Source organism: Pelophylax lessonae (genome assembly GCF_965119305.1).
Source record: "Pelophylax lessonae genome assembly, chromosome: 5".
In the NCBI taxonomy this organism is placed as follows: domain Eukaryota; kingdom Metazoa; phylum Chordata; class Amphibia; order Anura; family Ranidae; genus Pelophylax; species Pelophylax lessonae.
The window spans coordinates 527,465,714-527,481,900 of NC_138772.1; the positions used below are offsets into that span (position 1 = coordinate 527,465,714).

Genomic DNA, 16,187 nt, shown 5'->3' on the forward strand with positions numbered 1-16,187 from the left:
CACACGGAGCCTGCAGTGTGAGGAAGGAGGGGGAGCCGTCAGCCGCCGGGGACACACAGCAATGTAATCAGGGCACTGATCACCAGTGCCCTGATTACTAAAAGGTAAAAAAACATACACAAATTGCCCCCAACAGTGCCCACAGTGCCCGCCATCAGTGTCCCCCATCAATGCCCACAATCAGTGCCCATAGTGCTGCCAGTCAGTGCCCCTCAGTGCCTGCTCATCTAGGCACTGATGAGCACTGACTGGCAGCACTATGGGCACTGAGTGTGGGCACTGATGGTGCTGCCCATCAGTGCTCATCAGTGCCGCCCATCAGTGCTCATCAGTGCCACCCGTCAGTGTCCATCAGTGCCACCTGCCAGTGCCCATCAGTGCCACCTCTCAGTGCCCATCAGTGCCGCCCGTCAGTGCCGCCTCTCAGTGCCCAGCAGTGCCACCTCTCAGTGCCACCTCTCAGTGCCCAGCAGTGCCACCTCTCAGTGCCCAGCAGTGCCGCCTATCAGTGCTCATCAGTGCCGCCTATCAGTGCTGCCTATCAGTGCCGCCTATCAATGCCGCCTATCAGTGCTCATCAGTGCGGCATATTAGTACCTCCTCATCAGTGCCCATAAGTGCCACCTCATCAGTGCCCATAAGTGCCACCTCATCAGTGCCCATCAGTGCAGCCTATCAGTGCCCATCAGTGCCGCCTCATCAGCACACATCAGTGAAGGAGAAAATTTTATTTTCAAAATTTACTCGCAGAAAATAAGAAAAACTTTTTTTTTTTTTCAAAATTTTCTGTCTTTATTCTTTTTTTTGTAAAAAATAAAAAACCCAGAGATGATTAAATACCACCAAAACAAAGCTCTATTTGTGTGAAAAAAATGATAAAAATTTCATATGGGTACAGTGTAGCATGACCGCGCAATTGTCAGTCAAAGTGTGACAGCGCTGAAAGCTGAAAATTGGCCTGGATGGGAAGGGGGTTTAAGTGCACAGTAGGCAAGTGGTTAAAAAGTGTTCCTTTTTTTTTAGCAGTGTATATACATTATATATATATATATAGATATATCTATATCTATATATATATATATATATATATATATCTATCTATATATATCTATATATATATATATATATATATATATATACATATATACATACACACACATACACAGTATGTGTGTGTGTTTTAATTAAATAAATAGAAAAAATATAGTGTCATTATATGAAGTACCTGCAACAGCCAGTTTTAACACAGCTGTTATTTTTACAACATCCCTATATAAAAATAGTTCTTGTGACTTACTGTTCATCTATTTTTAGCCACCTGCTTGTAATGGTGGTCGATAGCAATATATTACATATTTTACACTCTTCAGAGACACCCTGTCTGATTTATGGCAATAAGTTACAAGTCACACCAGCTTCCCGGCAGTCATTAAATTGGATATCATCAAGTTTTATGAACCTTGGGTTTACGAGGGCTGGAGATGGCGGTGGTGCACTGATGTGATTGTATGAACACAGGGATGTGGATTTACTCATCACTCTCGCACAGGAGAAATGATGGGTGTTATCACCTCCCAATAATCACATCATGACTGTCATGGGTCCCTCTGTGATAGATAAATTACAATGAGGGAATTGCTGAAAATCTGCTCCATATTTACTTGACCTGTAAGCAGGTGGATGTCAAATGTTTGTTTTATTAAAATGTTCTACAGTTTTGTAGTTAATGTATGTGGTTAGAATCTAGAGTAACCATTTGGCACTTTTGAGTTATGTTGCTATGCAGAGTTGGTTAGTCCTGAGAAGCAAGGGTTAACTTTGCTGGTCAGGTTTTCCAGTGCTTTTTGGGGGGGGGGGGGGGGTACCACCCTCTGCTGGGGCAAACACATAAAATGGGGGAAACCACACTGCAGTTAGTAAGATGGCCAGAAGTTCGGTTCCAGGTCTCCCCATCTAAGGAACAGCCATGCTGCTAAGGATGTGATCTACTCAGAGATGTATAGTAACGAAGTAGAACTACTTAAGTACTGTACTTAAGTACCGAAATGCGGTATCTGTACTTTCCTAGAGTAGAATTTTTTTCTCCTACTTCTACTTTTACTTCACTACATTTTTTCGATGATTTCGATACTTCTACTCAAGTATTTTTTTTTTGTGCTGCATAGTTACTCGTTACTTTTAAAAAAATTCCCCCTGCCAGAACAGTAGATGGCAGGTTGCATAAAGCTCAAAAAAATGTGTATAATGTCATTTGTAAATCAGCGCATACGAAAATAAAGGCTGTGTATAATAAAAGCTGCTATACCAAATCTTTCCAATAAAAAGAAAATATGAAACAAACAAATAAATGGTGCTACAGCGCTTAAAGTGCATCAAGAAACTACTAACAAACACAGGTTAATCATTTGAAATAATAAAAACAATATGATGTTCAAACTTTTGACTTATTTCTTTAATAACTACATAACACAGTACTTGTACTTCTACTTTCAGTACTTGAGTAGAATTTTTTTTTCAAAACTACTGGTACTTTTTACTTTTAGTACTTAAGTAGCAAATTTTTTGAAAAAACTACTTGCAATACTTAAGTAAAAAAAATGTTGAATACTTTAGTACTTCTACTTAAGTAACTTTTTCTGCGAGCACTTCCACTTCTACTCAAGTAATTTTTTGATCAAGCACTTGTACTTTTACTCAAGTAGAAATTTTGAGTACTTTATACAAGTCTGGATCTACTACTTTCACTTAACCACCCCTTCTGGGAGCCCAGTCAGGGTTACAGGGGTATGGACTCATGCTTGAACAAAGGACTCTAAATACTTTCTCGCCTGTTTAAGGTATGACTACCTCAAGGGGAAGCCAGGTCACCAGGAGACTGTCAGGGACATGCTGGCCATAGTGCAGCTGAGGTTTTCGAGGCAAAGGCAAATACGGGGCCCTGCAGATGCCTGTCTTGCCGCAACGCCTGTGCACATGCGCACGCATGTTCACCATTAACCTCTTTCCGACCGCCCACCGCCTATTTACTGCGGCAGTGCGGCCCTCCTGCGCAAACCAACGTAGACCTACGCTGATCGCGTGCCGGCTACTAGGGGGCGAGTATGCGCCGCCAGCGGTGCGCTCCCGCCCCCAGTTGGCAGCGGGGAAGTCGATGCATGGGGCAGGCGGCTCCGATTGCCGTCTGACACCCGCTTTTGCTCCCCGCTGAGAGAGAAGAACGGTCGGCTGTTGTAAACACAGCTGACCGTTCTTCTCCCTGGAATGATCACAGAGCCCATGTGATCCTTCTATATAGGATCACAGGTCTCTATGATCATTTCACAAGCCACGCCCCACCACAGTTAGAATCACTTTCCCTAGGCTCACATTTAACCCCTTGATCACCCCTGGGTTAACCCCTTCCCTGCCAGTGTCATTATTACAGTAACAGTGAATATTTTTAGCACTGATTACTGTAGTAATGTCACTGGTCCCCCCAAAAGTGTCAAAAATGTCAGTTAGGGGTCCGATCTGTCCGCTGCAATGTCGCAGTCCCGCTAAAAATCACTGATCGCCGCCATTACTAGTAAAAAAAATAATAATAATAATAATAAAAATGACATAAATCTTTCCCGTAGTTAGTAGACGCGTTAACTTTTGCGCAAACCAATCAAAATACGCTTATTGCAATTTTCTTTAACAAAAATATGTAGCAGAAAACAAATTGGCCTAAAATGTTTAAAAATTTTGATTTTACATTTTTTTTTGAGAATGTTATATAGCAGAATATGAAAAATATTGTTTTTTTCAGAATTGTCACTCATTTTTTGTTTATAGCGCAAAAAATAAAAATCACACAGGTGATCAAATACCACCAAAAGAAAGCTCTATTTGTGGGGGAAAAAAAGGCATTCATTTTATTTGGGTACAGTGACACACAACCGCGCAATTGTCCGTTAAAGTAACGCAGTGTCGAATCGCGAAATATGGCCTGGTCATTAAGATGGGGGTGGGGGGGGAAATCTTCCGGTCCAGAAGTGGTTAATGCTGGTGCCAAATGGCCTATACAAGTGCAGCAGCTGCTCTAGTCCATTGCTGTCTGGTATGCAGCTTTAGCCGTGTTCCTGTTCCCTGTGTTTGATTCCTGTGTTGACCCATCTTATTCTGACCACACTTGAACTCCATTTATTCTGACTTTTATTCTGACTTTGGCTTGGCTTTAGACTTCGTTTATCTCTACACACCTGCCTGATATCCTGTTGACAACCTCTGCCTGCATCTTGACCATTCTCTGCCTTCTGTTTATGCTTATAACCAGAGACCTTCAAATGCCATATTGCCTTGGCGCCATACTAAAATGCCAAATTTTGCCCATTTTCCGGTGAAATGTCATATTTTGCAGATTTTTGGGAAAATGCCACATTTTGTGCCATATTTAACCTTATTTGGGCCAAGTTTCAAGAAAAAAGTAGAAATATTCTAATATTCTTCAAGTGGGACAGTAATATTTGTCAGCAATATCTTCATATAGACATGTGAAGATTTAATACCACCTTACACAGTGTATTCCATGCTTGTCTGTGAGAGAGACACACAGACTGTCATTGGCAGACTTCCCTACTGTTTGTGTATTGGGAGGGAATCTGGATTGTGCCTGTCTCATTGTTAAATGTTAATGACCTCACATTATTCTGTCTGCCTTAACCACTTGCCGACCGCCGCACGACTATCTACGTCGGCGGTCAGCCCCTCACAGGCAAACTAACGTAGGGCTACGTTGCTTGCTTGTGAGGGTCTAGGGAGCGAGCGCGCGCCCCCCGGGGCGCGCTCCCGCTCCCGCGTGGTCACGGACCCCCCCGCGCGTGTGACCAGCGGACCCGATGTCCGCCGGTCACTCGGCGATCGGCGGGGGAGAGGGAGAATGTCAGGCAGCTTGTGTAAACAAACTGCCTGTCATTCTCTTCGCTGCAAAGACACTGATAAAACGGATCTGGTATGTAGATCCGTTGATCAGTGTCTTTACAGCTAGAGCCACAGCCAATCACAGTAGAAACCACGCCCCTAGGGACACACACAGCCCCTCCCTTCCAAATAAAGTTAACCCCTTCACTACCAGTGTATTTTTACAGTAACAGTGCATATATATAGCACTGATTACTGTAGAAATGTCACTGGTAACCCCAAAAGTGTCAAAAATGTCAGTCAAGGGTCCGATCTGTCCGCCGCAATGTCGCAGTACCGCAAAAAAAATCGCAGATCGCCGCCATTACGCGTTAAAAAAAAAAACAACAAAAATGACAAAAATCTTTCCCTTTGTTAGTAAACGCGATAACTTTTGCGCAAACCAATCAAAATACGCTTTTTGCGATTTTTTTTACCAAACATAGGTAGCATAAAATAAATTGGCCGAAAATTTTTAAAAATTTTGTTTTTTCCCTTTTTTTTATGGGGAATTTCATATAAAAAAATGTGAAAAATATTGCTATTTTTGCAAAATTGACGCTCTTTTTTTGTTTATAGCGCGTGATCAAAAAATCGCACAGGTGATCAAATACCACCAAAAGAAAGCTCTGTTTGTGGGAAAAAAAGGACGTCAAATTCGTTTAGGTACAGCGTCGCACGACCGCGCAATTGTGCGTTAAATTCACGCAGTGCCGAATCGCAAAATACCCCCTGGTCGGAATGGGGGTAAAATCTTCCGGGGCTTAAGTGGTTAAGATAAACTTATTATGGGATGTATATGTGTATGTAGATTGGCTGCTAAGGTGCTGAGGGGGGATTGTCCCACAGTGTATATATTTGTGTACACTGTATGTAAAAATCCATTAGTAGGGGGGAGGGCCGTAGGGAAATGTGTATATATATATATCAGCTCCCTTTCTCATGTCCTTCATACCAAGCTGAAGTGTATTACTAAAGTCATCGCTCGTGTTTTACATTTTCGTGTTTTCCTAATTCAATATGCCTAAAGTTGCTAGTTCAAACATAACCTGTAACGGAGCTCCAATATCCAGCCTAGGTATCTCCGCTGTATAATCCTTGAAGCTGAGGAATTACTAAAATATCCAAGGCAAAATCCCCCCCCAGTAACTGAACGACACACAGTTCTGGGAGTCAACTAGAATGAATCAGTTTATTGAAAACACAAACACAAGAGATCTACACTCTGGGAAAACCCCTCCCTCTTCGAGCCATTCCACACACATACACATCCCATAATAAGATTACAGGTAGACAGGAACAATAGGACAATGGAATGCAGGTATTCACAATAACAAACCCCACCCCACTAGCATGGGTCTATGAAACACTTCTGCCGTATTCTAGCAATCTGCAATACATCCCCACACATCTCCTGAGGGACACTGCTCAGAAATATTATGGTCCCAAGTGAAAGAGTCCCTCACTCTTTCAACACAAACCACACTCTCAGTGTCCATTCCGCTACATAACCCTTTTCAAGAAGTGGATTAATGGTGACAGCAATTTTGCCGTGGAAGGTGGGAAGATATTCTGCAAGTTGTGCACGAAAATTAAAGATTAAAGTACATCCTCAGCGACCGTCGCCTCAATTTTTCTATGAAGTGCATAGTCGCTTACGTAAAATTATACTATAATTAAAACTAAAATTGTTGTAAATACCTGTAAAGTACCGTAGTTAATATGATTCAAGTTGCACAATTTAATATCCCTTTTACGATGGGAAGGGGGTAGAAAGTTGAAAAATAAAAGCTACATTTGGCCAAAATAAGTGCCATATTGTCACACTTTTTAGTGACACATTTCGTAAAAATAAATGCTACATTTTGAAGGTCTCTGCTTATAACTGATCCTCCATTGCTGATTTGGCTTGTCTTACCCTGCATCCAGTTTTCCGTCTGTCCTGCTCTGCCTTGTGCCTGGTTACTCTGGTCCTCCAATGTCTGTTCCTGCTGCCATCCGCTGCTTCAGCTATCCAGCCTAATGAGCCATACACACTATAGGATTTTCTGAAGACTTTTTTCTTTAGACTTACCAAAACCATATAATATGAGGTCAAACCTAAACACTTTCAATTTGTATGCAATCTGGCAGGCCCTTGCACTACATAGAAAAGGTAAATCTGAAGGAAATCTAACCACAAAAGGTTGGATAGTGTGTATCCAGCTTAACTCTGGTGATGCACCTGCCATGAACCTCTGCAGCCAACGGAAGGTCTTACAGGCACTCTTATGTCACTGCACTCCCTCGACCACTGTTGCAACATCAGTGGTCCTTGAGTTGGTGCTGTACGAGAGATCTCCCTCTACACGTCAGACTCTGCCACAAGATACTTGACTCTAACTAAAGGTCACTTAGAAGATTATCTACAGGAATGTGTATTGAAGGCATCTATGTTAAAGTGCCGGATTTCAGAAAAAGAATCTTACACTCTCACCTAGGGAGATGCAGCATCAGTCCAATGCTGCATCTGTACCTATCCTCCTTAGAACCTCCAGAGAACTTAGCAATCAAAGACCGCTTGTAAGGGGGGTAGGGTGCTGGGGTGGTCGTCATACACACTCCATGTTTCCCTCCTCGTTGGGTGGCAAGCAAGTGTCACATGAGAGGCCTATTTAGGTATAGGTACTTCTAGGCTACACTAGGCACTCTGTACAGGGTCAATGCCAAACACGTGAGGTACCTTTATATGAGCCATGCTCATGACCCAGATAACGGCTTAACCACTTGCCGACTGCTGCAAGTACATATACTGCGGCGGTCAGCCCCTCACAGGAAAAGTGACGTATCGGTACGTCACTAGCCTGTGAGGCTCTGGGGAGTGAGCACGCGCCGCCGGATGTGCGCTCTCACTCGGTGACGGATCCCCCCTAGCGCGTGTGCCTGGCGGACCCGATGTCCACCGGGCACTCGCGATCGTCCGTTACACCGGGAGAAAGGCAATGTAAACAAGCCGCCTGTCATTCTCCCCTGTGTAAGAATGGAGATCATACGGTTCTGCTATGTAGGACCGTTGATCACTGTTCTTACACCTCAAGCCACAGCCAATCACAGTTAGAAACACGCCCCTAGGGACACACTTAACCCCTCCCTCTAAAAAAAAGTTAACCCCTTCACTGCCAGTGTCATTTTTACAGTAACAGTGCATATGTATAGCACTGATTACTGTAGAAATGTCACTGGTAACCCCAAAAGTGTAAAAAATGTCAGTCAAGGGTCCGATCTGTCCGCCGCAATGTCGCAGTCCCGCAAAAAAATCGCAGATCGCCGCTATTACGCGTTAAAAAAAAAAACAACAAAAATGACAAAAATCTTTCCCTTAGTTAGTAAACGCAATAACTTTTGCGCAAAACAATCAAAATACGCTTTTTGCGATTTTTTTTTACCAAACATATGTAGCAGAAAACAAATTGGCCTAAAATGTTAAAAAATTTTGATTTTTAAATTTTTTTGGGAAAAAAATGTGAAAAATATTGTTATTTTTGCAAAATTGACGCTCTTTTTTTGTTTATAGCGCATTATCAAAAAATCGCACAGGTGATCAAATACCACCAAAAGAAAGCTCTGTTTATGGGAAAAAAATGACGTCAAATTCGTTTAGGTACAGCGTCGCACGACCGCACAATTGTCCGTTAAAGTCACGCAGTGCCGAATCGCAAAATAGGCCCTGGTCAGGAAGGGGGTAAAATCTTCCGGGGCTTAAGTGGTTAAACATGAATGAACTCTAGTAAACTCTCTTGATGTAAGCTTCACCACAGTTACTTGTGCATTTAGGAGGGACATGCGGATGCCCTCTCCACCTATCTGGCGTATCATCACTACCGCACTCCCAGTCAGTGTTAATTTCGTCGACTAAAACCGACTAAAACGTTTTCGTCGACTAACACAATTCAGATGACTAAAATACGACTAAAACTAAAATGGCATTTTAGTCTTAAGACTAAAATACGACTAAAACTAAAATGGCATTTTAGTCAAAAGACTATAACTAAAACTAAATCGAAATTTGCTGCCAAAAATTAACACTGGTGCATGCTCAAAGCATAAATAATAACATTAGATTTTTCACTCCAGGACCAGCAGTAGTATATAATGAGTTTGGAAATTGTAGAGAAATGCTTAAATAATGCATTACAAATTACAATTGAACTACACCCATTTGATTATAGATGACTAAAATGAGTTTTAGTCGACTAAAATGTAGGGCGTTTTAGTCGACTAAAATATACTGGAGTTTTAGTCGACTAAATACGACTAAAACTAAAACACTTGCAGAAGACTAAAATGGGACTAAAACTAAAATGCCATTTTAGTCCTAAGACTAAGACTAAAACTAAATTGAAATTTGCTGCCAAAATTAACACTGCTCCCAGTAATGGTATGGAGCCTCGCCATGCACCTAGCGTGAACTCCATATGTGCACTTCACTTCACTAACTGTTTCTCTTCGGTACCTGTGTACAGGATGAGAGCCTCGGCAGTGCAGATCTGCTTCCGTTGCTATTGGACGCGGATTGCGGCTAAAGAGGCTATGTTACCTGCCAAAAGTACAGTGCATCCAGGAAAGTATTCACAGTGCTTCACTTTTTCCAAATTTTGTTATGTTACAGCCTTATTCCAAAAAATATAACATTTATTATTTTCCTCACAATTCTACAGACCCTACCCCATAATGACAACGTGAAAAAAGTTTGTTTGAAATCTTTGCAAATTTATTAAAAAAAAAAAATCCCATGTACATAAGTATCACAGCCTTTGCCATGACACTCAAAATTGAGCCCAGGTACACCCTGTTTCCACTAATCATCCTTGAGATGTTTCTATAACTTGAGTGGAGTCCACCTGTGGTAAAAACCTGTCTATATAAGGTCCCACAGCTAACAGTGCATATCAGAGCACAAACCAAGCCATGAAGTCCAAGGACCTCCGAGACACGATCGTATGGAGGCACAGATCTGGGGAAGGGTACAGAAAAGTTTCTGTAGCATTGAAGGTCCCAATGAGCACAGTGGCCTCCATCATCCGTAAATGGAAGACGTTTGGAACCATCAGGACTCTCCCTCAAGGGGGCCACCCGGCCAAACTGAGTGATGAGAGGAGAAGGGAATTAGTCAGGGAGGTGACCAAAAACCCAATGGCCACTCTGACAGAGCTCCAGGAATTTTCTGTGGAGAGAGGAGAACCTTCTAGAAGTACAACCATCACTCCAGCGCCACCAATCAGGCCTGTGTGGTAGAGTGGCCAGACAAGAGCCACTCCTCAGTAAAAGACACATGACAGCTGGCCTACAGTTTGCCAAAACGCACCTGAAGGACTCTCAGACCATGAGAAACAAAGATTGAACTCTTTGGCCTGAATGACAAGCATAATGCCTGGAGGAAGCCAGGCACTGCTCATCACCTGGCCAATACCATTTCTACAGTGAAGCATGGTTGTGGCAGCATCATGCAGTGGGGATGTTTTTCGGTGGCAGGAACTGGGAGATTAGTCAGGATTGAGGGAAAGATGAATGCAGCAATGTACAGAGACATCCTTGATGAAAACCTTCTCCAGAGCGCTCTAGATCTCAGACTGGGGTGAAGGTTCTTCCAACAGAACAACGACCCTAAGCACACAGCCAAGATAACAAAGGAGTGGCTATGGGACAACGCTGTGAATGTCCTTGAGTGGTCCAGCCAGAGCCCAGACTTGAACCCGATTGAACATCTTTGGAGAGATCTGTGAGAAGAATGGTTGGCTGTGTTTACAACAGCATACCGTCCTTCTCTCTCAGCAGGGAGGGATCGTGGATGCCCAGCGGCAATCGGTGCCGCCGCTCCCGTGGATCGGCATCCCTGCTGCCTAGTGGGGGAGGGCCCCAGGAGCGCTGAGGCGAACCGTCGTACAGGTACGGTAATTTGCGCAGCTGAGCCAGCCTGCCGCAATATATATGCGGTGGGCGGTCAGCAAGTGGTTAAGGTTGCCTACTCCGTCTCTAAACCCATCCACCCTCGCCACTGATAAGTAAAGATGTTCTTCTTAGAACTCCTCCAATCAGCTGTGAAGTTATCAGCACTCAGGAATTTTTAGGGTAGACTAATCTGCTTTGCAGTCTCCGAAACCAATAGACAAGCAAAGGTTATCCTAAAGCAGGGGTCCTCAAACTACAGCCCGCAAGGGTCCTGAACCCTGCCCGCCGGCCGGGATTTATTATCCATGTTGTTTGCCGGGCACAGCGGCGGCCGTGGCTATCGCAGCACCGCGAGACTCCAAGACTCCATCGGCAAAGGGCTGACTGCCTGTCACTCACTGAAGCTCTATTAGGCTTCAGAAAAGGGTGAACTTGGGGCGCAGAGGACTGCATCCTAGCCCACCAATTTGTGTGACAATAGCGAATGAAAATTCGCTATTGTCACACGGATCCTCCTCCTGGCCAATCAGGAAGCGGGTCCGAGACCCGCTTCCTGATTGGCCAAAAGGCAAACCCATGCCATTGGCCGAGGAGGAGGCAGGAGGACTCTAGGAGACGCAGGGGACTGAGGAGAAGCCACCGCTGCAGGTAAGTGCACTGGCCTCTCTGCATTGAAGGGGGCACGGCACGCTGTGGTCACTCTGCATTGAAAGTGGGCATGCTGTGGTCACTCTGCATTGAAAGGGGGCACGCTGTGGTCACTCTGCATTGATGGGGGCACGTTGTGGTCACTCTGCATTGATGGGGGCACGCTGTAGTCACTCTGCATTTATGGGGGATGGGGGCATGCTGTGGTCACTCTGCATTGATGGGGGCATGCTGTGGCCACTCTGCATTGAAAGGGGGCCATGTGTGGTCACTTTGCATTGATGGGGGCACGCTGTGGTCATTCTGCATTGAAAGGGGGCACGCTGTGGTCACTCTGCATTGAAAGGGGGCACGCTGTGGTCACTTTGCATTGAAAGGGGGCACGCTGTGGTCATATATATATAAATAAAAGAATAAATATTGTATTGTTTTTCCTGGTTTTTTTTGTGCACTACAAATAAAATATGCGCATTGGAATTCGTTCATATTTTTTTTTTAAACTATAGTCCGGCCCCAACAGTGTCTGAGGGACCGTGAACTGGCCCCCTGTTTAAAAAGTTTGAGGACCCCTGTCCTAAAGTGACCTAAACAATTGCATACTTGCCAACTGTCCCTTTTTTCCTGGGACAGTCCCTGGAAATAGGAGCCTGTCCCAGGTAAATTATATTGTCCCTGGAAGCGCCTGTTAATCGGACTGCCCATAAATGTTACGCAGAAGTAATGTAGCTGAATGGGAGAATTATTCCAACTCTGCTACTGTGGCCTTAAGTTTGAAATTCCCTTTTTAATTTCCTGTAATTCTCTCTATATTGAGTAGAGTCTATAATCTGATAAATAGGCAGGATTAATTATGCGGAGTGGGCGGAGCTTCATGGAAGTGGGTGTGGTGATTGATAGCTGTGCTGCAAAGTGTCCCTGGAAATTTTTTTTTAAATGTTGGCAACTATGCAATTGGTAGTCTCATGGTTACTCTTCCATGGATGGGAGAGATACTGTAGCTCTTCCCATTCGTGAAGTGCAAGGAAATTACAAAACACAATTCAGAAATGTCAACTTACCGAGGGAGGCCTCCGCCGCCGGGGTGCTGGGACTCTGGCTTGATGCTTTAGAATAAAATTCAAACACATAATTATATAATGAACTATTCAAAGCAAACAGATTTAGAAGACACTGTTAAAACGCACAATTCTACCCCATGTTATTCCCTTATATGAATCTACTGAAAACAAGAATCCCACTGCTGGCTGCACACTGAGCAATATTCAGCCAATCAGCCATTTTTAAAGTGGTTTTAAAGTCTAAAGTTTGTTTTTTTCCTTTATGTATTCTATGCATTAAGATAAAAAGCCTTCTGTGTGCAGCAGCCCACCTCAGACCCTCTAATACTTACCTACAGGGCTGCTGTTAGGAATGACGGGGCCCCGTACAGCCTACCTGGCAGAGCCCCCTCCCCCCCAAATATATCAAGACAACATTTTCACTAAAAAATAATTTAAAAAAATGTTAAAAATGTTTAAAATTATTTTTTTATACATTTTTTTTAGAATTATTTATTAAAATGTATTATTATTATGTTTTTACAATTTGTTATTTTTTTTACAGGACAGGGAAGCCTGCAGCGCTGCGGGGGGGGGGGGGGAGAATCAGAAGCAGGCAGAACAGGGAGGGGGATCGGTGTCGGAGAAGCAATTACAGGTATGAGGTCCTGTGTCTGTGTCTCTCCCTGCAGCAGCTGAAAGCTGGCAAAAGGGGGTGAAACTGGCTTTCAGCTGCTGCAGAGACCCGCACAGGGCTTCCTTCTGTAATTGTCCCTCTGCCCGACTGCAAGGATTCCCCTTGCTGCTGGGCCCCCCTCAGTGCCTGGGCCCCCTACAGAAGGACTGGTAGACAGCAGCCCTGCTTACCTAAACCTCTCTCTAACCAGAGATGTCCACGAGTGCCTCAGCCATCCGGGACTCTCTCTCCGGATTAGCTGAGACACAGCTGTGGCGCCATTGGCTCCAGCTGCTGTCAATCAAACTCAGTTAGCCAATCATGAACGAGAGGGGGCAGGGCCGAACGGCAGCTCTGTGTCTGAATGGATACAGAGAGCTGCAGCTCGGCTCGGCTTGGGTGCCCCCATAGCATGCTGCTTGCTATAGGGGCACCCGAAAATATAAAGAGGGAATCAGGATTGTTTGATAACTTCAACACAAGTTTATAATGTATTATATTCACAAAAGGTACTTTGAAAAATCGCATATAAAAATCTTTTTAACCACTTGTGCTCCGGAAGATTTTACCGCCTTCATGACCAGGCCATTTTTTTTGCAGTTTGGTACTACGCTATTTTAACTGGCAATTTTGTGGTCATGCAATGCTGTGCACAGTATTTAGCGCAGGGGTCTTCAAACTATGGCCCTCCAGTTGTTCAGGAACTACAATTCCCATCATGCCTAGTCATGTCTGAGAATGTGAGAGTTTTACAATGCCTCATGGGATGTGTAGTTCCGCAACAGCTGGAGGGCCGAAGTTTGAGGATCCCTGATTTAGGGAATTGGGTATGGCGCTGCTCAACATAGAGTTAATGCTATATGTGCAAATGCTGCTCAAAAGTGCCTCTCAATTAAATGAATGAATAAACCACATACAATACTGTGCAAAAGGCATCCAATATTGTGCAAAAAGCATCAGTGCAATCACCGCAAAAAAAAGTGCAAGTGCTGATTGTATACAGATGTGTTCAGTAACGAGTACCTCACTCTATAAATATAATTATAGTTTAAATAATAATAACAATAAATGTCCTTCAAAACCACATGCGCTGTCATTTTGAATATTCTTCACGTGGGATTGCTGATCCTAATGGTGCCTTCAATAAATCCGTGAATTGGTGCTACCCCAGTAAGATAAAATCCAAACATGCAGTGAGCCCCGGGTCCTCTCGTGTCCCCTGCCAGGTGTAGACTCACCAGATGACTACCCCCTTGCACGGGGGCTGACTGGCAACTTTCGGCCCAGGGGGCAAGTACAAACCAGAGGCCCATGGTGCAGTAATTCGCCCCCTCCCCCCCACTCTCCCTCTTCCCGGCCTCCTCCTGACCCCCATTCCAGGCTAAAACTCCACTCCAAGTACTCTCTACTCACTGGCCAAATCTGGGTTCCCAACCTGGCCAGCAGGGGGCAGTTGGGGGAGCTGGGACAGCTTGGTCAGGGCTGCTTGGGGTAGGAGAGTGGGGCATGGAACCGGCCTCTGCTCAGACACAGTTTACACCATCCATGCTGGGGGGGAGCCCTGTGCTCTGACCTTGTCTTCCTCCTGCATTTAGTAGGTCAGCAGCGGGGACTTTTTACATCTCTTCACCAGGAATTCTTTAGGCATGTCTTTGGCAGAAGCAGTGCAGCCTTTTTACATGGCATTAGAGCGGTCCAGGGGGAAATTGCCCCCCTGGCCCAGTCCTCCCCTGCCCTTGCAACAGGGGCGTCTTGCCTTTAAATGGAGTAACTGCCTTTTATCTTCCCTCTGAGGTCCTCCCTTCTGTTCCCCCTTGTATCCTCTGTATGACTGTGTCCTCTTTTACAGCTGTAAGAACCACAGGAGTCCTCGTACTCGCAGCATGTCAGTCCTTGGCACTCTAGTTGGTGGCACCCCTGGGTGAGGATAGTAAGGCCCCTAGCACATGTGACATGAAAGATAGCTCTTGGTCCCCGCTAGTGATCAATAGCTGGTGGGACCGACAGCCAATCACAGTAGCCGCATGATCGGCCAATCTTTCTTCCCCCCCTTTCCCCGTCATTAAATTTTTTAAAGGGACACTAGGAAAGATGGGAAAGGGTTAACATTATTTTATCTATATTTGATCTTACAATCTGTGAAAGGCGTTCATTCACCAGAAACGATCACACTGAAAATCGCTCCCTTATTGCGTTCCCCAAGTACAGCCGTAGAACAATAAAGATTGTTGAAAGTTTAACTGCCAAATCCCAGGATTAATGGATTATAATATAAATGTCACTGTGTTCTAAGTTGGGATGATGAATGTGTTTATATTGTAGCTCTCTTCTTGTTTTACAAATGTACCGAGGATTCTGTCTGTGCGTATTGTCCTCGGTTGTAACATCTCTATGAAGGGAAGAAGCCTGCCATGGTAAAGCGTCATCCTTAACCACTTAAGCCCCGGAGGATTTGGCTGCTCAAAGACCAGGCCCTATTTTGCGATTCGGCACTGCGTGACTTTAACGGACAATTGCACGGTCATGTGACGCTGTACCCAAATTAAATTGGCGTCCTTTTTTCCCCACAAACAGAGCTTTCTTTTGGTGGTATTTGATCACCTGTGTGATTTTTATTTTTTGCGCTATAAACAAAAAAAGTGTGACAATTTTGAAAAAATAACAATATTTTTCACATTTTTTTATATGAAATTCTCAAAAAAAAATGTAAAAATGAAAATTTTTTAACATTTTAGGCCAATTTGTTTTCTGCTACATATTTTTGGTAAAAAAAATCATAGTAATCGTATTTTGATTGGTTTGCGCAAAAGTTATTGCGTTTACTAACTACGGGAAAGATTTATGTCATTTTTATTGTTTTTTTTTTAAACTAGTAATAGCGGCGATCTGCGATTTTTTTTAGCGGGACTGCGACATTGCGGCGGACAGATTGGACCACTGGCTGACATTTTTGGGAGCACCAGTGACATTACTACAGT

General features: G+C 44.0%; 1 protein-coding gene across 1 annotated transcript in view; it reads right to left on the minus strand.

Moving 5' to 3' along the window:
- OC90 (otoconin 90) overlaps positions 1-16,187 on the minus strand; it is a 164,260-nt gene that overhangs the window by 50,701 nt on the left and 97,372 nt on the right. The window contains exon 11 of the mRNA XM_082258098.1: positions 12,555-12,599. Within this exon, the coding sequence (XP_082114224.1) occupies positions 12,555-12,599 (45 nt within the window). The remainder of the gene's footprint in view (positions 1-12,554; positions 12,600-16,187) is intronic.